The sequence below is a fragment of the Athene cunicularia genome, assembly GCF_003259725.1.
Source record: "Athene cunicularia isolate RWA chromosome Z unlocalized genomic scaffold, athCun1 chrZ_part4, whole genome shotgun sequence".
NCBI lineage: Eukaryota > Metazoa > Chordata > Aves > Strigiformes > Strigidae > Athene > Athene cunicularia.
The window spans coordinates 1,656,574-1,677,328 of record NW_020799145.1 but is presented as its reverse complement, the minus strand read 5'-3'; the positions used below and the strand labels follow the sequence as shown (position 1 = coordinate 1,677,328).

At 36.4% G+C, this 20,755-nt stretch overlaps 1 protein-coding gene across 1 annotated transcript in view; it reads right to left on the bottom strand.

Annotated features, from left to right (window-relative positions):
- SMARCA2 (SWI/SNF related, matrix associated, actin dependent regulator of chromatin, subfamily a, member 2) overlaps positions 1 to 20,755 on the bottom strand; it is a 109,630-nt gene that overhangs the window by 47,110 nt on the left and 41,765 nt on the right. Inside the window, exons 12-25 of the mRNA XM_026866823.1 lie at positions 20,480 to 20,540; positions 18,867 to 18,967; positions 18,443 to 18,590; positions 16,715 to 16,878; positions 14,853 to 14,919; positions 14,184 to 14,294; positions 12,435 to 12,677; positions 12,028 to 12,141; positions 9,809 to 9,916; positions 8,277 to 8,363; positions 7,291 to 7,337; positions 5,702 to 5,868; positions 2,582 to 2,745; positions 18 to 245 (exon numbers count right to left, since the gene is read on the bottom strand). Of these exons, the coding sequence (XP_026722624.1) occupies positions 18 to 245; positions 2,582 to 2,745; positions 5,702 to 5,868; positions 7,291 to 7,337; positions 8,277 to 8,363; positions 9,809 to 9,916; positions 12,028 to 12,141; positions 12,435 to 12,677; positions 14,184 to 14,294; positions 14,853 to 14,919; positions 16,715 to 16,878; positions 18,443 to 18,590; positions 18,867 to 18,967; positions 20,480 to 20,540 (1,810 nt within the window). The remainder of the gene's footprint in view (positions 1 to 17; positions 246 to 2,581; positions 2,746 to 5,701; positions 5,869 to 7,290; positions 7,338 to 8,276; positions 8,364 to 9,808; positions 9,917 to 12,027; positions 12,142 to 12,434; positions 12,678 to 14,183; positions 14,295 to 14,852; positions 14,920 to 16,714; positions 16,879 to 18,442; positions 18,591 to 18,866; positions 18,968 to 20,479; positions 20,541 to 20,755) is intronic.

Sequence of the window (20,755 nt, the reverse complement as noted above, 5' to 3'; positions counted from 1 at the left end):
GATTATTTCTGTATCACCTCATTTTCTTCTTCATGCTCCAGTATAGCCTGTAGGAAGGCTCTCCTTTCGTGGCTTGAAGATTTCTGATCAAACATTCCAGCCTGAATAACTTTTTGATCTACATTCAGCTTATACTTTGCTGCAGCGAGTATCTTCTCTTCCACACTGTTCACAGTGCACAGTCGCAGAACTCGAACTTCATTCTGCTGACCAATTCTGTGAGCTCTGTCTTGGGCCTGCAAGTCCTTTTAGACAAAGAACACAGAGAGTGATTTATATTGTAAGTGTGCTACAGAAATCGTTCTCTGCTTAAAGGACATTATAATGCTGAATTCTTTTTAGTATAAAAAGGAAGTACTCAAACGACAGTCCACCACAATTCACACAGTTCATTCCTTCTTGCTTTCTTTCCCAAACTTCATCAGACTCAGGAAGGAGAAAACATGGACATGACCTGTACAGTGTAAATGCAGTAAGCCAAAAGCTTCTTGAAAGTATGTGCAGTGAATGAGAAGGGCTGATATATTTATTCTTTCCCTTCTATTCAAAGCTCATGATTGTTCAAGACAGAATGAACCTTAAAGTAAAATATCTCTTGACTGCAGGAAAAGAAAGCAACAAAATTACTAGGGAAAAATCCATACCTAAACTTATCTACGAAATGCCATTGCTAATTTTTAAATATGTTAACTAAAAATTGTTTGATCTGTTGCATCAGCTTCTAACTTTAAATATTTGTATTAAACCAGCTTAAATATGATATTCATGATTGAAAGTTCATATATAGAAGACTGTGAATAATGTTACTACTTTTTGGTCAGGTGTAAGAAATGGTGTAAGTAAAAAGTACACTGCAGGTCATAGGTAAAGAATTTGTTAATTCAAAATTTTACGTATTTTATTTGGATAAAAGAGACATCTATTAACTCCTATAAATTATATGTTTCTACTTTAGCATAGTCAGATAATGAAGGGTACCTAACCTCAAAATGCTATCACAGTTTTGTGCTACCTCACAACACATAAATTTCTCAACCTTGCTTTTGCTACCATTGCTAGCACTCCCCTCCCAGAATTCCCTTCCCAAGCACTACATATGATGCAGCTGCTGCAAGCTGAAGTTGTACTCTGCATTAACGGGTAAGGAAGAAACTACAGTATAAATTTGTTTATATAACCATTCTCAAAAGCACAGGGAAATGGTAAAGCAAGGAAAATAAGTTTTTATTTCTGGAAATATGACATTTAAGTGCTGCGTGCCCCACCCAAGCAGCTACCACTTTCTCATTAAAATGAACAAATCACTCATCTGCAGGAGAAGAGGAACCACATACATTGAAAAGGAGGCTGAGGGGAGACCTTATCATTCTCTACAATGACCTCAAAGGAGGTTGTAGCAAGGTTGGTGTTGGTCTCTTCTCCCAGGCAACAACAGGACAAGAGAAGGTGGACTCAGGTTGTGCCAGGGGAGGTTTAGGTTGGTTATTATGAAAAATTCCTTCACTGAAAGGATTGTCAAGCATTGGAACAGGCTGCCTAGGGAAGTCACCATCCCTGGAGGCATTTAAAAGACAGGCAGACAAGGAGCTTAGGGACATGGTTTAGTGGTGGACTTGACAGCACTAGGTTTACAGCTGGACTCTTTTCCAACCAAAATTATTCTATGATTTTCTAATGTAGCAAAGTTCCCATTGAATACTCCAGAAAATACTCTGTAATTCTTACTATACTGTAAGGATTTATTGCTATCCAACTGTTGAAATATACAGTACTCTGCATTGAATTTGTCTGTGAAAGTGACGTAAAGCCAAGCAAAAATACAAAGAATTAAGTGCTTTCTGAGCTGCTTTTAAAATCTCTAGATAGAATTGCTCTGAATTTCTTAATCCTTGCTTTAAATTGGTCACCATGGCATCTACAGGAGTGCTGTGTTGGAACTTCTCTATAAACTCTTTTTAGTTTCAGTTCCCTTACTTTTACATGTGGCCACTGACTATGATGTGATTTACATATATTTGCAGAATAGCTGAAAACACACACATAGCTATGTACTTCCACAGTGATAGACTTCAGTTACATCTTCTGGCTTTTCTAAATATGCCAAAGTGGTTTAATACTCTCTTTATCTGGTTTACTATCCCCTCACATCAACAGTGCAAATTCAGCGTCTCAGGCCAAGACTGCTGCCCTCATACAGGCAGCACTCTGCACAGCCTTCACTAAAATATTGCAACCCACCCACTGAAGGCTCATAATGGGGAGTTACTTACTAATGTCCTAAGGGTAATGTCCTAAGAATGAGTACAGTTATACAAATGAAGCAAGACTATAAGGCTCCTAGCTCTGAATATTCCCTAACAATCAGATAAAATATATACAGACATAGAATTACTTCACTGATTTAAACCAAAACATTTCCTGATTGTAACAGTTGGCTCACCAATTCTCTCAAAGCAGAATTTTATGACTTACCTGGATCTGTCCCTTTCACCCCAGGCTATATTCCCAATTTAAAGAAGCAATCCAAAAAAGCATCATAAATTACTTGCACATTTCATGAAGATAAATAAATAAAAATAACCTGATGAGGATTCCAGTCACTATCAAAGATTATAACAGTGTCAGCAGCCTGGAGATTTAAGCCTAGCCCTCCAGCCCTTGTACTCAGCAAGAAGATAAAGTACTGTGACCCAGGTTCATTGAACTTCTTCAGCAGAGCAGCTCGATCCTCTGATTTTGTTGTGCCTGAAAAGAAATTAAAAAAAATACCCTATAACAAAGATGCAAACTGAAATAATACAAATACAATGTCAGTTGCCAGAGAATGTGGAAAGGAAATTTTAGCCCCCTTGCTCTTTGCCTTCTCTGCCACATTTTCCGTAATACAGAATAAACGCTGGCCACAAACGTTTTGGTCAACTGCCTATCACACCTTAGAGGCAGACCTCTAAATATCTCTTTTAAGTATTTCTTCTGACATTTCAAAAGTGGACTTTAAAATGTTGGCTAACATTGTTATACCTTTTTATGACTCACATAAATTTCACTTGAAGTTACTATACACAAACAGATGAGAGCTCCAGTCTTGACTAACTCCTCCTGGCCACAACAGCATCTAAATATTTTTTAAAGTTATGTATATAGAGATTTATCAAAATGTCATTGTTGATCTTCAGAGTCATGATAATGAAAGGACTGAAAATTCTTAAAATGTCCTATCTTGAGTGTGATGGTGTACAATGGCTGAGGGAGAGCAGGCAAGGAATTCAATCATGGTGAAAACGCAGACGAAGTTCTAAGTAAAAAACAAGCCCTGTGCACTGGACTGCATTAATTTAATATATTTCAACAACAGTCTATATAGATCACCTTAGCATGGTCCACTGTTTGCCTTATCTTTTTTATACTTCTTTCTGTACCTGAAAGCCAAAGAAAGTCTGCTCTTTTTATTCAGGTGTCAATACATGTAAAGAAGATGACATTTTTCTGTCACTGTGGTGGGTTGACACCAGCTGGCTGCCAGATGCCCTCACCCCCCACTCCCCTTCCTCAACAGTTCAGGGGAGAATGTGAGATGGAAAAGCTCCTGGGATGAGATAAATAGGCAGTTTAATAAAAGCAAAAGCTATGCATGCAAGCAAAGCAAGAATAGGAATTTATTTACTACTTCCCATCTGCAGGCAGATGTCCAGCCACTTCCTGGAAAGAAGGGCCTCAGCACCAGTAATGATTGCTTGGGAAGACAAATGCTGTTACGAGCAATGTTCCTGCATCCTCTTCCCCTCAGCTTTTACTGCAGAGCACATCCCTTTGGTCAGTTTTGGTCAGCTGTCCCAGATGGGTCCTGGCCAACTCCCAGCCTACTGGCCTCCCCGGTCAAGGGTGGTTTGGAGAGAAAAGTCTTGACACTGTGCAAGCACTGCTCAGCAACAGCCAAAACACTGGAGTGTTATCACTGGTGTGCTATCAACCCTGCCTAGCCACAAAAGCAAAGCACAGCACTATATAGGCTGCTAGGAGTAAAGTTAACTTCATCCCAGTCAGATCCAGTACAATCACACAGCCAAACTTCTGGTCCACAGAAACTCATTACCTTAAGAAGCATATATGACTTGGATGGAAAACACCCTATGTGAGAACACAGCTGGATTGAATCTACATATATATTACATTCCAGCATGGAATATATCTGTCATCACAAAAGAATAAAAGAATAAATAAAAGAATAAAAAAGGATCGATCTCACTAATTTAATGAATTACCTGCAAAACCTTAAAAAAAAAAAACAAAAACAGAACTCTATTTACCATACTGCATATTGACATAGACATTCTAGCATGAAAAAGAACTCACTTTAAAATACATGATGTATGGTAATTTAAAACATTTTAGATGTAACATAATTCATCCTTCTTCAATGGAAACATTAAAACACCTGCAGGCCAGAGGTGCAAGGAGGGTTTTGTTAGCATGGCACTATGTTCAGCAGCCAGTTTTGACAAAGACATCCTCTGTCACAGTCAGACAGCTCATTTGTGTCTTACTTTCATTACCCCATTTTACATTCAAGAAAACAGTGTTTCAAGTTTATGTTCATTAATATTTGTAAAGGATGAGAATCAGCATTGCTTTTTCTTCCAAATAAAGTATGAAGCAAAGAATCAACTTAAAATGCCGCAAAAAGCATATTTAAAAGGACTTTAAACTCTCACTTTATTCATGCTGTTGTATTTTTCTTAAAATCGCTGCTTTTCTATCAAAAACTTTTTCTGATAAATGCTCCTGGCCCGATGTAATACTATAATGTGTGATATAAGTGAAAATAGTATTTAAGAAGGACATTACGAGGCAGAGATCATCAACATGGAAGAAGGCCAAAATGGAAACTTCTTTTAAACAGGTTTAAGCCTTAGATGGGATATGCTATGTTTAGTTATTTTCTCTGCAATATTACTTCACTGTGCTTCTAAACCATCTTTTAATTCAAAGGTAATAAAATATATCTACACATAAAGTAATTTAAGCTACTGACCTTCCTGTGAAATTCAGGAAGAAAACTACAGATACTATTTTATCTGTCACTGCAATTCAGCTATCCTGTGGAGAACAGCAGTTGAACTTTAAACAGGTACAGATTAATTAATTTGACTGGAATCTAGGCAAAACACTGTCATTATCATCTCTCATCATAAGAATACTTTCAGTCAACTTAGATAGTGACAGCTGATTGGGACCTTGGATTTTAAACCTTTTTCAAAAAGAGATCAGCTCCTAAACATCAAATTTCTACATAATCTGCATTCCAGGAACAGACTTGAGTGTTCATCAAAACAATCCCTCAACCAATGGTTTGTAGGTTAAACAGTTGAAAGAAACAGTCGAAGAGCCAGGGAGATGGAGAATTACTTAAGATGAACTCTACTGACAGAGGCAAAAGCACATTTTGCCCAGTATCTTGTCTGTAAGAACAGGGAAAATTCTAGTATGTTGCTGCTTAAGGGTCTACTGCCATAACTTCACAGTAAATACCCATACAGACTGTTCCTTCATGGATTTGTCAAATAGTTCTTTGGACCTGTTTACACTTTTGTATAGTCACATCACAGCACTGATGTCCTAGGAATACATCAGAAAGAGAACCCAGGTCTTCCATGCCCAATCCAATGAAGTGTGCTACCTCCTAACTCATGATTTAGCTTACCATCAAGACGCAAGTAAAGGAAATTTCGAAAAGCGAAGTAATCTTCCATAATGGTCATAAGTGATGTCATTTGACAGAAAAGAAGTACACGATGGTTAGTAGCTCGTAACTTTGGTAGAATACGATCGAGTAGTTCAAACTTCCCTGAGGCCCGATAAAGTTCAGCTCTGTTGAAGAGAACAAGCACAGTAAATGCCAGAATGAGTCTGCATTTAGAAGGTTTTAGTCACTATCACGTCAGAGTGTAACAGAGAGGATTAATTTACTTATGATAAACAAGACTAACAGCACTCTTCTCTCTTTAAAATTGTTTATGTTGATTAAAATAAAAAATAAACAGCCATGTGAACTGCCATTTGGACGGGATTTTTCTTCAATTACAAAAACTGTACGGACTTTCAACTACATAGAATACCTCCCTTTATGAAACTCAACTCTGTTTCATGATTTATCAAAACAAACATTATTTCTCACCTATATAAGCATTTTATCAGTTAAGACATTCACCTGATAGTTCTGCTTTCAACTGGCATCTACTGCAGCTCTAAGTTGTATTCGTTTGGCACGTGTTATAAACAATTTCCACTCAACTACTATGCATATGAAGATGAAATATCCCAGACTGAACTAATATACAGAGATAATGGGAGGAGTTTGACAGACAGTATACTCTTTAGCCTTATAACCTTAGCAGTTCTGAACAATGTTTAGTTCCTTTGGTTAGCTGCTCTTCTGTCTTCTATGCTATGAATTGCAAAACAGACTCTTAGCACTGAAATGCAAGTCATAACCAAGAAAATCAATAAAAGTATCCACAATGACTGAATCAGCATCACAGTAATATGCTTTACAAAAATAAATTTCACATAATTTTCTCCTAACCTTGTGTCTGTACTCTCAAAATACAATTTATCACTAGCAATGGTATACTTAAGTCTAGAAGACACATGGCCTTCTGATACGTGTATCTACATAATCAGCATAAGAGTAAACTGTTTAGGAGATGAGTAGTCTGGTATGCTAATTAAGGAGACAAAGAGTCTGGCATATTAGCTAACGAAAAAAAAAAAAAAGAAATGTCATTAACACCTGAACAGAAAGGGGGTCAGGTGGAAGATATACATCTTTCTTCAGAAAGCATCCATTCCTAGACAGTTGCACAAAGAAGTGCCAAACACAAAATTCAGATTTATTTCATTTCAGATAATGGAAGAAATGCTACTTTAATTTGGAATAAAGGCGGTAAAAAGGGAAAAGAAAAAGGCAAAAGTAACAAGAAAGAGAAAAAAAATCCCAATTGATATCTCTGAAGAGTCATTCCAATGAATTTACATGGTATCTAAGCTCTTTCACAATAAGGGGAAAGGAAGACACCAGTTTTCAATCTTCTCTGCCTGTCCTCTGCCATAATTTAAGATGGAGGGTCCTAAACGCTCATGTAAGACTTCTAGTACTGTTATCTTTTGAGATATGTGTTCTCTGCCTCTTCTGCCTTTCTATAAACTGCTAGAATTTGTTAGCATGTACCTTCTAGAAAAATAATATTAGATCAAACAGAACATTATGAACAAGAGGAAAAACCGAGTTACCCGTTGATGACACCATTTGAGTAGCCTAAGTGTTCAGCAAATGACTCCTGCAGAGTTATAAGCAATAAACAAATTATTACAAACTACACAATAACCCAAAATTATGCATTCTTACATCAATTAAATGAAATATATGAGCCTTGGAGTTTTGAGTTTTATTATGTTCATACTCTTGGAATCTACCTTGCAGCAACAGTGCTCTGTCTAACATTTTCCTGTACTACTACTATTTCAAAATCATGGCTTGTAGAAGTAACTTCTGTCAGCATACATTTTACCAGATTACAAATACAGTAGAACCTCATTAATTTATACTAACTACTGGAAGATCCATTTGCAAGTTACTCTATTTAATTAGCATACAAGAGAACAGAGTGAAAACTACAACGATAATACATCACAGTAGGTACTTAATTATTCTAGTAGGTACCTAATTATTAATTCATAAATGTAGCTACATTCCAGGTATTTATGACACTTTCTATCTTTCCAGATATATTTATGCACTTTGGTTCCTAATGAGTGATGCTATATACATATAGCACATTTTTTCTGAGCACCCAAAATGGATAGAATAGGACAAATTCTGGTTGATAGCGTAAAAGATTAGCAGCCTCCTAGTTACAAAGATCCTACACATGGCATTTTGAACTAGTGTCTGTGCCTCACTAATTAGGTCCAAATAGGAGATTAAGTTGCTCTGGAATGTCTTAAATCCAAAAAACCCTTCATTTTTTGAAGACTGTGTCTCCACAAGATTAAATGCTTTAAAAGTAGACTTCAGGTAACCAGTAAAATGCTGGCAGTTGGTCCATTTGTTTCTAAAAATAAGGAACCATAATGATCTTGTTTTTCAAATATGTCCCTTTCAGCACAAATGATGTGGACAGAGATATCCTCTCCCACACATAAGCTTCAACAGCAGTTTTCTATTACATTATCCACCTGAATAAAAACAAGTCTCAAACCACACCTGTCAGTCTTACCTCAATGTGTTGGAACATGTACGGGTGATTGCATATCTTTCTCAATTGCATGATAGTGTTCATAAGAGTTTTTGCCCCACCTTTTCCCTATGGGCATAAACAACGAAAATCAAATGATGCATCTAATTTCTTAGCTTATTATTAATGAAGCTTTTAAAAGATATTTTTAAATGCAGGCATAAAAATAATTCCACCCGAGACCTGAACACCCCATCAGTAATTTAAAAAAACAAAAACAAAACCCAAAATAACAAAAAAACAGAAGCTACTGTGCCGCCGTCATGCTGTATAAATTCATCTATCATAAAAAGGCTCCATAACAAAAGAGGAAGACCTGGAAGTAATCCACAAAGATCACTGTATCTACCTGCAGTATTCGCAGGGGGAAGCAGAGCATCTACTGTCCTGCATATTGCTTACTTATACTGTTCATTATGAAACCATACAAATTCTATTGGGTCTGAATCCTCTAAAAGTAAATGGTTCTAGATGGATGCTTTTCAATTCTACAGTACCTCCTCCTGTCTGTTAATTAAATCACAGGACCACAGGCAGCTAAAAAGCTACTGTGATATGAAATGAAATTTGTAGGACAAAAGTAAAGATGACAAACTACAAAATTACATAAAAAATACAACAGGGGAACATGAATCAATGATTACAAAGTGCTCAAACTATGAAGATGAGTATCAATATCCAGTGATAAGAATCAGTTTTGTTGGGAGTTTGAATAAGCCCCAAAAAAGAAAACAATCTGACTGAACAAAACAAGGAGCATAAAATCGGATACTGAATAAAAAAGGTCATCTATCATACCAATGCAACCTGCAAAACAATGGTGGAAAGATAGTATGTCTGCATCAGTAATATACACATAACAGGGTGCAAACATAGTTACACACCAGCTGTTGGGCAGTGCCTATTCAAGGCATTTCACATTTATTATAATGTGAAAAGTGTATACACAAATAAGCTGATGAATGGCAACTTGCTTACTCTGTATTAAATGGATTAAGTCCCATCAGGGTATAATCAACATTTACTAATAGGTAGCCTAAATCTGACTAAATGACTCTGCTTCTTACTGTTCTTCTAAAGAACTCTGTCATTAAATGATACTGTAAGTATGAACGCAAGCATACAGCCCCAGCTAGCTAAAACAAGATTTATACTTAACTAACAGCTTTGAAAGACAAGATGAATAACCTTCTGTAGCCAGTGCTGCCGCAATCACTATTATTCAGGTATATTACTGGATTAAACCTGGCCAAGGGAAATGCTTTTTTTTTCCAAAAAAATTGCCTGTTTGCAGAAAGGCACTGTAACTACAGTGAATACAAGTAGTAACTTTTCCTTGTGATTAGAGTGTGAGCTGTAGTCTTGTAAAACAGAAGCATGTCTGATAGAGATTTCTTTTCCCATGAAAGATACCTGTAGTAAGAGCCTACATAATAATTTTACAAAACAGGAATCATTGTTAACATATTTAATCATAATGCATTCTTTCTTGTGTTTTAGTCTTTCTTTTGTACCTTCTTGTCTTTTTCAGAACCATCTGTAAGAAGGATTCCCTTGGCTTGCATGTGACGGTACAGGATCTTCTGAAGTGCTGACATATCACATTTGATCACATATTCCACCTAGTGTAAAAAAAAAACAACCACCATAAACACACTGACTTAATAATGTTAGTAGGATCTAACTGCAGGTTTGTGTCATCCTAAAACAAAACCCAAAAACCTACTAATCTTTTATCTGTACCCTAACACCACATATGATTTCAGTGAAAGTAATCCAACTGCAAGCACAGCAATAATGAGTATCTCAGAAGATTATCTGTGAGAGTCACAAATACTATGAGACAGCTGGATCCTAAGAATGCAACTGCAGAACTGTCAAACATATCTTTTTCTCATTCTTTAATTTTTAACAGTTTAAGAAAAAATGTTTTATTTCATGTTTAACATGTGAATTTAAAAAAGAACATTTTCTTTTTAATAACCTGTGGACTTTATTATGTCTGTCAAGCATTATAAAAATATCAAGTAAACCATTATAAAAATATCATCATTGTGTACCTAGCAAATAAGCATCCCTCATAGTGTCTAATTAGCATTATGCTTACCTAGGGTGGCACAGAAATATGCTGTTTTCTCAATATCAACTGAAAACGCAGGGAATAAATCAAGTACTCTATGATCCCCACATTCAGTATGACTTCTTCTTCAGCTTAGTAAAACTCTATTTATTAAAGCATTTTTTGACTGCACACTTTTTGTTAAATCCTGTTAAATTTTGTTAAATCCTAAAGACTTCCATTTTAACCCCCTTTTTTTTTTCTATTTCCCAATTTCCAAATTACAGTCACTATGTTTTTAATGTTATGTATAATAAAAACAGTCACATAATAAAGTCACACTGGTGGCTAGAAATCTTTCAAGCAGTAACCAAAAGGAAAAATGTAAGCTTCCTAATGGAATAAATAAATGAATGGAATAAAAATCATCAAGTTATTTTCTTCTCAGAAGGACAGAAGGATGTATTCATTAAAGAGAAGTGATGTCTTCTTCAATGGCTTCTTTATCAAGATTTATAAGATCAAATAAAACTGATGAATAGGCTTCAATCAACAAGTTCAGTCCTCATGGTCAGACTAATTGCTTTTTTCATAATCAAGATCATGGATACAAAAAGAAACATGGTCCTTCGAGTACCAGAGTGTATGCAACTTTGAAATTATCCTCCTTCAATAATGGGTTTATCAAACAGAGTGGCTCAAACAAACAGAAATTTGAATAGAAACTAAGATTTCAGTAATATTTTTAAATGTAGGTATATTTCATTCTCAGATAAATGCTTCTGAGGATACTGAGAATCTGGCATTTGGAAAACAGAAAGTCACAACAGTAAGAGTGTTCACAACATTATGAAGATGAGAAAGAAATTTTTAAAAAGCCTTTCCTTTGAGTACTGTCACTAAGCATCTGTACAAAGCTCTTCATTAATTCAGTCACTGTTAGTTAGCTCATAACACAACTTACAAAAGTTTCATTTTGGTATGGTTTCAATTCAGTTGACCTTAGCATTCGATTTTCCCTAGCACACCTTGAAATTTACTTTTCTATTTAGTTGCTGTTGTTATTTTGAGAAAAGTGACTGGGAAAAGTGATGCAGGATTGCTGAGGAGGGTGGGAGCAAGATGACTTGCCCCGAGGTAAAACCAATGGTCTTTCAAATCAGAAGAGATTTTTATGTACTGAATTAAAAACCCACTAGTTAAAAAAAAATTGTGCAATTCCAACAAAATACTTCACCCAATTTTTGGAATATTAACAGAGGACCAAATTCTGCCTGCTTTATAAAGTCCAGTAGTCCTTTACGAATATCAGTGAACTGCCTAAAGAAGCAAAGGTTCTACCCATGTAGGGAGGATGGGACAGGACAGAATCTAATCCTCAGTGTATGGTTGACTCACTTAAAACTTGAAACCAGGTATTACGAAAGTAAATTGCATGTCTTATATGGATGACTACAAACAGAATTAAAGCTGTACAACTGGTGAAGAATCCTGAGAACGCAGAAATTTCCGGTATTCAGGCTTCTGCTATGACAAACTTTCTTTGCAGAGTTATAAACAAACAAACAACAGCAATAACACATGCTAAAGAAGTTGTCTTCTTTAAAATAAATCTGGAAAAGGAACATTACATAATGCTTAAGCATTAAAACCCTTCCACAACTCATTGCAAACCTTTTCTGGCAGTTGAGACTCAACCTCTTTCTTCAGTCTTCTCAGCAAGAAGGGTCTGAGCACTTTATGGAGACGACGGATGATCAGAATAGTTTCTTCCTCATTTAAGTCCACCTACAGAAGTTTATAAAAGTCACTACAAGGCAACTCAGTATATTAGATAATGTCTTCTCTCACATGAAAGGTTAACTGTGTGCAGTAATTATTTGCATGTAACAACCAAACTGACTTTGAGTCAAAAAAGACACATACCAAAATTTTCTGGCATTATAAAAAAAAAGGTGGCTTTTAGTTATGTTAATTCCCTAAGTACCAGGGAGAGTTCAAACACTAATCCTTCTGTAAGCTCCTTACTGTTTTCATCAAAGTGCATTGTTTCTTATGTTTTAAAAAACCTGCCACAGTACCCTTTCTCCAGTCATGGCAAATGGAGCGTTGAACCACTGTTCAAAGGTGCTACAGCTCTTGAAAATGGTTGGGAGGAGGAAATTGAGAAGAGCCCAGAGTTCAGGCAATTTGTTCTGCAATGGTGTTCCAGTCAGCAGTATTCGCCTAGGGGCCACGTAATGAGTATTCAAGACCTGAGTCAGCTTGCAGTGATGGTTCTTCATTCGATGGCCTTCATCTACTATCATGTATTTCCATCGAATCTGCAAGAAAAAGAAGAAAAGTTGGCAGTTAGAACCAGTCAGGCATAGTCAAATTTCTCCCGACAGGTGTAGAACAAAAATATTTCAAGCCTGAGGGATCAGTTTTCTCACTGATGAGAAAAGACAAATCAAGCATTATCCAAGTACTGGTGCCCTTGCAAGGAGCACAAATAGAAATAAACACTGGGTATGCTGAATCTGATGCTAAGCTGTGACTTGAACTGCAACAGCAATCAGAGGATTCCACCAGTTTCTGGGAAAAAGATTAGAGTGACTGGCTTTTCATAGCCAGGACATAGTTCACAGTGGAAGGAGGAGACCACATAAACTCCAGATAAACCTATCTGCAACAAGAACCTTAACAGAAGACAAAAGCATTTTCAGACAAAACTATGCTCACAAACAACAGCAACCCTGAACTTTGTTTCAGCTAATCCTGTGTTTTTACTCAAGAATGAAATAGTATAATTACAATGACCTCACCTCAGTTACTGCATCTTCAAATAAAGTTTATATTTCTTAATGTGAAAGACTAAATGCAGTCACAGCAGATGTTGAAAGAACCTTGTCAAACTCTCCGTTAACCACCTGTACTATCATGGGCAGTCAACACATGTGCCACACTGACCATATGACTAGGAAGGCCTTGGTTTGTACTTTCATAGATGCTAACTAATTCTACTTCCCAGGAGAGGTTAAATGGCAGAGTACTGTCCTTCTTATCTTTTAGCAACAGTGGGCAAAAACTAGAGGGGAAGGAAAACCCTGCAGTCTCAAACTGTTAAGTGTTCAGAATTACGCTAAGAAAATGTATTGCCTTTGTATCAGAGGAAAAATGAATGATCTAAACAAACAGTAATGAAATCAAGTAAAAATGAACAACAAACAGACAATAAGACCATATGGTTTCTTTGTATGGCAAAACACCTCCTTAGTCCGCTTTTGTCATGACATGAAATGGTCTTACAGTACAGTAGCTTTCAAATTAATTCATTACATTTGAGTCACACCTGTTGACAGTGAGCGTTTAATAACTGGGCCATGTGTAGTACAGTCTGGATACCAAATTCATGATAGAGGTAACTATTTAGTCATTTGAGGAAAGGTAACCATATACCTGGAAAGGCTCTAATAAAAGTGAGCTTCAAACCAGAAACAATGGAAAGAGATTAAAGTCAAGATACCAGTTTAGATTAAATGCCATTAAGCAAAGGGGAGAAAATCATGTTTTCCCAAGGACAGGCAGGCATACAGTACTGACAGAACTGCACAAAGGAATGAGTCTCCTGGCCATGTTCAGAAAAACCATGGTGTTTACAAGGAGAAGAGCTGTAACTGAGGAGTCCAATCATAAACATAGGAATAGAAAAGTAAATGAAAGGTTAAACTTTTATTGAAGGATGAAACAACTCAGGACTTCCTTATGAAACAAAAATGTGTTCTATGCTATGCACCATTTGAAGGTGTCCTGAATGTCTTGCTGTTAGAGATGACAGTCATTATTACCTTAGCAAGGATATGCTTGTCCTTTATTATGTACTCGTAAGTAGTTAAAAGAACATTAAATTTTCCACTGCGAAGCTGAGGAACGAGTGAGCGACGCATTGCAGGTGTACCCTAGAAGAGAGAATGTAGTGAGCAGTTACTTTTTATTCTGATGAAGAAAATATATCGGTTTTATGAATTAGCAGACACAGAGCAACCACATGAACTTGTAATCCTACAGCACTGAAAGCAATGTATCAATGCACTCCAGACTTCTTCAGAGTGCTTTCCCTAAATGGTTGCTAGACTGTACAACTCTGTTTATGGGGCACTGGAAACAGGTAGCTAGTGGTCTAGCCTTCTTACAAATTGCTTGGCCATACCACAACTACAGCAGGCAAATAGCAAAGTATTCAGCTATGTATAAAATGTGAAGTAGTTATCATTTGTATTACTCTCATCAGAAGCCCTGCAGTATGATAATTAAAAAGTTTATTCTGCATTTCACTATGTGAAAGTAATTGCAGTTTATTACAGTTGTCTTCTACGTATGATTAACTCTCACTGTTTAATATCTGATACACATGACAAAACTTCATGAGCAGTTTAGAAGTGTGTGCAGATACAGAGTAAAAACTGGCTCTATTCTCATTCCTTCAACTCTATAATCATATAAAAAGCAAATCAAACCTTGTAAGATATCTTCACTACAGAAGGAGCCCATTTGTCGAATTCATATGTCCAATTGGATAATGTCCTATCACAGAGATTACAGAGAAAAAGTAATATATTTCATCATATGCAGGACAAACTTTATAAATGTTCCCAAGTGGTTACCAACTTTTCAATATATTTCATGTATTCACACCCCACAGTTAACAGTATATTTTTAAAAAATGCACTTTATATACTCTAATAAAATACAAGCCTCTCTGAGAGGAGACTAAACAGGAAAAAGCATGAAACCCTCTTTCAGCTCATATTCAGAGGCGTCTCTGAAACCAATTCAGAGTTGTCTTCTACATGTACATTTGCATTTTGAAGCATATTAAGTATAAGAAAGATAATCCTGAACAAAAAAAAAAAAAATGTATTTGTAAGTTCTTTTATACTACTTATCATCCAAAAACTGACATTACAATTTTCCAAATACAGCCTCATGAAGGTGGTCAGAATTCATCTGTGTTCTGCTCAAGTGCCACTCAGTTCCAATACAAGTCCATTTTTGCACTGTTTCTGTTGTTTGATCAGAACAAATAGCTTTTTATGGCTAAACTAGATTCTGTCATGATAAAGCAGCAAAAAATAACCTTGACGTTTTTTGGTTGCTTATTTGTTTGGGTTTTTTTACTGTATCTGTGATGGCAGCAGCACTAGCTATTAAGAAAAATGAGGGGAAAATGGGCTTTTTCTTATATGAGAAAGAAATTTCAGCTCCTTTCTTTCAGAAACAAGAAAAATCACTGTACAGTGCTCAAAAGAAATCTGATTTTTTTTTACTGTGCCTATGTGAAATCTGACATTAATAATACCTGCCCTTTAATTTTAACTTTGTTTTACATTATAGATCTCCCAGCTATTTTTTTTCACATCAGACCTCACCATTTGTATTCATACAATTAGGCACAGATGTAGTAGTTATGCTAGTCAATCAGCTACTACTGCAGCACAGCCAGAAGACAGGGTAGCTCAAAAGAAATCAAGAGATGGCCACAACCAATCCTACTGCACATTTGCACACTCAGCACAGCTGGTGGACGATGAAAAGGCCATGGAATTTCTAAAGGCCATGGAACTTATCTAATGAAAAGGCCATGGAACTTCTGCACATCAGTCAAGCCACTTACACACAAAAATAAGCAAACAACCCCTCCATATCCTATGTCAGTTTTACAATGCCTAACAGTTTTTATTTAAAACACAGCACTGAAGATCACTGAATGCCCCACCTCACCTCTGGAGAAAGAAAAATGCATTAAAAGAAATGTATAAAACAAGAGCATCTTGGAAAGCTAAGGAAAAGCAAAAGGGAGCACCACAATAAATAATCATAATCTGGACACCTGACAAGTGTGAGTATCTCTCATCAAGGTTACATCTGGGGCTAGTTATACCGTACTTAAAAGATCATCCAACCTCATTATAGTAGGATGACTTAGTATCAAATGGGGTCCCAGTTGTTTAAAGAATTAAGCAACCTATTTTTAATAACACCATTAAAATTTGAAGGAGGAACTGCAGGCATGTATCGAAAGAAATACTATCCCTCTCTTGTGGCCTCTTAAGAGTGAATTACAGTGAAGTCAATACCCAGTTTGCCAAGAGTGGGCAGTGACACTAATGGAAGCAAGTGCTTTATCAGCTTTCCAGTCACCCTCCCAATGCCAGACAATTATCTGGAAAGAAATGATCAAAGAAAACACTGAACACATGTTCAGTGTAATCTCACTGTACACCTCAGCTTTTCATTACATGAAAAACAGATGTGTATTCTGAATAAACCAATCTGCAATGCTTAGAATGATAATAGCAGAAAGGAATCCTTTACTTACGAAAGGGGAACAATGATGAGATAGGGGCCATTGAGTCTTTTGTGCTCCATCAGGTAAGTGATGAGTGCAATAGTCTGTATTGTCTTTCCTAGTCCCATTTCATCAGCTAAAATTCCATTCAGATTGTTATTATACAGCGAAACCATCCATTCCAGTCCCTGGAGCTGAAATGAAGAATAATAGTTCAGTTATTTAAAACCCACACAAATAATTATTTGTCTACTTAGACATTGGATTTCCTTTAATAATACTATTGCACAGGGATCCCTGGTATCTTAACCTTCTCACCCCAACAAAACAAAGCAAGATAAATTTCTGGTAACAGTTATTATGGAAATCATTACTCCTGTTTAGCAGAGCCCATAATATGAAGTCAGATTTCATATGTGGAAGATTTCTGTACAGCACACAAAGCGACACAGGCACTCACATTTAAGGTTGATAAATACTTAACATTACAAGAGTTTGTTCTTCACTTTCAGTGGTGTCAAGTGTCAAACTTTCTGTGTATATTTCAAGCTATTTGCCTGTGTTAATTAAAATCTGTCAAACCAAGCCCATCAAATCTGTGCAAAACACGTAAGCCTCACACTTGCCAAGTGCATAACTGTTATCTAAATATCTTGTAGCACATGTCCATTTAGTGTCTGCTGTCTATGCCTCCAAATGTCAGAGTAGGCCCGCTTAGTCCAGTTATGCCTTGTGTATAAAATCCCAGAGCTGGAAGGAATCCAGAGTACTATAGTTGAGCTATATCTACATAACAGAGTTTCACACTCCAAGAAATACTGCTAGAAAGTACTGACTCAGATTATTCCCTTGTCACACAGACTTCTGCCTATGTATGTATCACATTACTAATGCAAGTTCACTAACAAAGTAGCTTCAGAATTAAGAACTGGAAAACTATCTTTTCTACATCACTGAAATTTCTCCACTGACATACACCGATATGAGGGAAGAGACAATCTGACTAAACTTAATAAAAAACATGGAAAAGCATAAAAAAGGTTGAGAAGGAAAAAGCATGTAAAAGCCAGAAGATGGGGAAATACAGCGAGCGTAGGGGACAGTCACAGTACAGTCTCCTTCAAAACATTCTTGATAGAAACAATGTGAAGCCTCACTGCACCTGACATAAAGCTCCTCAGACAGTGGCTTTTACCTTTGATACAATTACTATATAAACAGACACCAATTGCTGGGTATCACATTGAGCAGGTAAAGGACCTGTCAGAATACAGAAGTTCCTAGCTACTAAATCCACTGAATGTCAGTAGAGAGTATGAGATATCAACCTCCACAGTAAAGTATTTTTCTTGTTTCTATAGTTTGTCTATCACTGCACTGAAATATTAGGATCATCATTAAAAAAAAAATCCTAAACTTTTAAATATTGGAAGAAGAAAAATGTTAACCCAACACAAATGAAAACAATAAGCAGAATTGAAATTCCCAGTCAATGATAAGGATAGCAAAACCAAAATATTACTGGTCTGCAATGAAAAAAAATTAACAGTTTTATGGAGAAAATTGGTTTTATTATTCAAGCAGTATGTATGAAATGATGTCTGTGATTGGTAACTGTCATTTCTTTGTAAATATAATTCCCAAATTCTAACCTACTAGAGATCCTCTATTTCTTAACAAATTCTCAGTTTGCCACTTGAAAGACTGCAATGAAATGTTGAGCATAATTCTGTTTAAAATATTTTAATGATTTCTCACCTGATAATGTTTTAGTGTGCCATTAATAAGAAGAGAAGACTGCTTTTCCACTCTTTCTGTGATTGCGTGAGCAACAGTGTAGTAGGACTGAGACCCTCTAGCACTATATTGCATGCTATATTCATCATCCACATCTTGTTTGGCCGTCCTGGAAAGAATAGAAAGAAGTAAAGTGAATACCCCAAAACAGACTTTTTGTCCACAGCTCACATATGTATGTCTAAAGAAACACCACAAATCCCCAGCTGTGTGAGTACAGTAAAGGGTGCAAGCTACTTTATAAACAATACCCAATTAATACCAAATGATCATGTTCCTTCTCCTGCACATGTTCATGCCAGAAAAGCTACCACAACTCACTGTAATCTAGAGCAAGCTACTCCTGGGAAACACCACTGTAAGAAATCAATCTAAAAATACTCACTCAATGATTTGCTTTGCATCTTTCTCAGAAACTTCCTCACTGTTAGGATCCAGGAGTATCTTCTCATCTGCTTCTAACCTGCTTGATTCTTCTTCATCCTCCTACAGAATACAGAGAAAGAACAGGGATGATGGGAAGTGCAACATCTTCCTAAATTGTACTTTCTACTGACTTTTATATATTGATAGCTTTCATTGGTGAATGCCTCAATGCAGAAACCTGAATCACAAAGTTCAACTGAGACCTATACTGTAACTGAACATGCACTGCAGCATAACAAGATCATTTTTGACATATGCTAACCAACAGAAACTCATGATACTTTGAAATAACAAGTATTTTCTCCTGTAATGATCTTACTTTTAAAAGCCTCACTCTGTCTACCGTGTTCATGGAGAGGATTGTAATACCATGTATATGTTTATATCATATTCCATATATGGGATAATTTAATAAAGCTTAAAAAACTGTCAAATGCTATTTCAGGCTTCAAGCTTCTTAACTTCTTAAAACAGACCACATTTTTACTCTTTAAAATAACTTGTCTTCTGGCTACAGTTGCAACAGATAACCAACAACTTTAAATCCCACTAATGAAGCTGAACAAAATACTGCTCTGAGTTCTGCAAGTGTATTCTCCTAAGACTGACTTCCCCAACTCTGAACAACACTGCTGCTAAAAAGTCTGTGCTAAATATGTGGGCACATCTCTTTTAACATTCCCCTTAGAATCTGACAGGTATCAGGTCCTCCCCTCCTATCTTAATACTGAGAGTCTTGTAGAAATACATTAGCAGTCATTAGTCCTAAAAAGAGATGTCTCAACATCATACAGTCCTGTAGATTTCAGTGGTCATTTGGTTATTGTAAAGATTGCTAGACTTAGGAGACCTGAATTCTATACCTAGTTCTGCTGCTAGCCTGTTGATTGAACATGGTCCTTCTCCTCAGTTTCCCTCTGCTTCAGAAAGTACTTGTCTCAAAAATGCTATGCAAGTATTGGTATTGATTATTCATAGCACTTAATATTATGACCCTGCAGCGTTGGGATCTCTGTGTGTGTTAAGTTCAATATTCTTTTCAGAATGTTTGTAATAGTATTTAAATCACTATTGAAGTACTGAGTCAAATAAGCCTAACCTGAACAGTCTGAACCTAAATCCTTGATGTAATCCCTAACTTTTTAATAAACGTGATATGTAAATAATAACCGTGGCATTCAGAATCGCCAATAAAACCTCCAATGAATAAACATTAAAGATGTTAACTTCATACTGCACGACGACACAATACAGCCTTTCCTGACATATATTTTAAAATAGGAACCTGCTTATATTCTTTGGTTCATGATTATTAATAATCAGACTAAAATATTTACTTTTCCTAACCCCGATTACCAGTTAGGCATTTACTGCATGTATAAAAGCCAACTGCTACAAACTGAAAACAATTACAAAACCAGTTACTTTCCCTGTTTGTATTATCCTTAAAACACCTACACACCTGCTATCACTTTCTCTTCCTTCCTTCTGAAAAAGAGGAAAATACTACATGGAATAAGTACTTGTTTTTTACTGCATTACTTGTCATGGTAATTTTTTACGGACACATACCTCTTCCTCATACTCAGAGCCACTTTCATCCTCACTGTCTGACCTGGGAGCAACTTCATAGCTGTACAGAGATGACAGGCAGAATATGAATTACAGATTACAAGAGCAGGGGTAAGGTTCAACACATCCCCTACTCAGCTTACACATAATAAATTAAAAGGAGGAGAGGTTAGGGGAGGCAAGGGGAGGCGCGGCAGGGAGGAGAGGGAGAGGGAGAGGGAGAGGAAGAGGAAGAGGGAGAGGGAGAGGAAGAGGAAGAGGAAGAGGAAGAGGAAG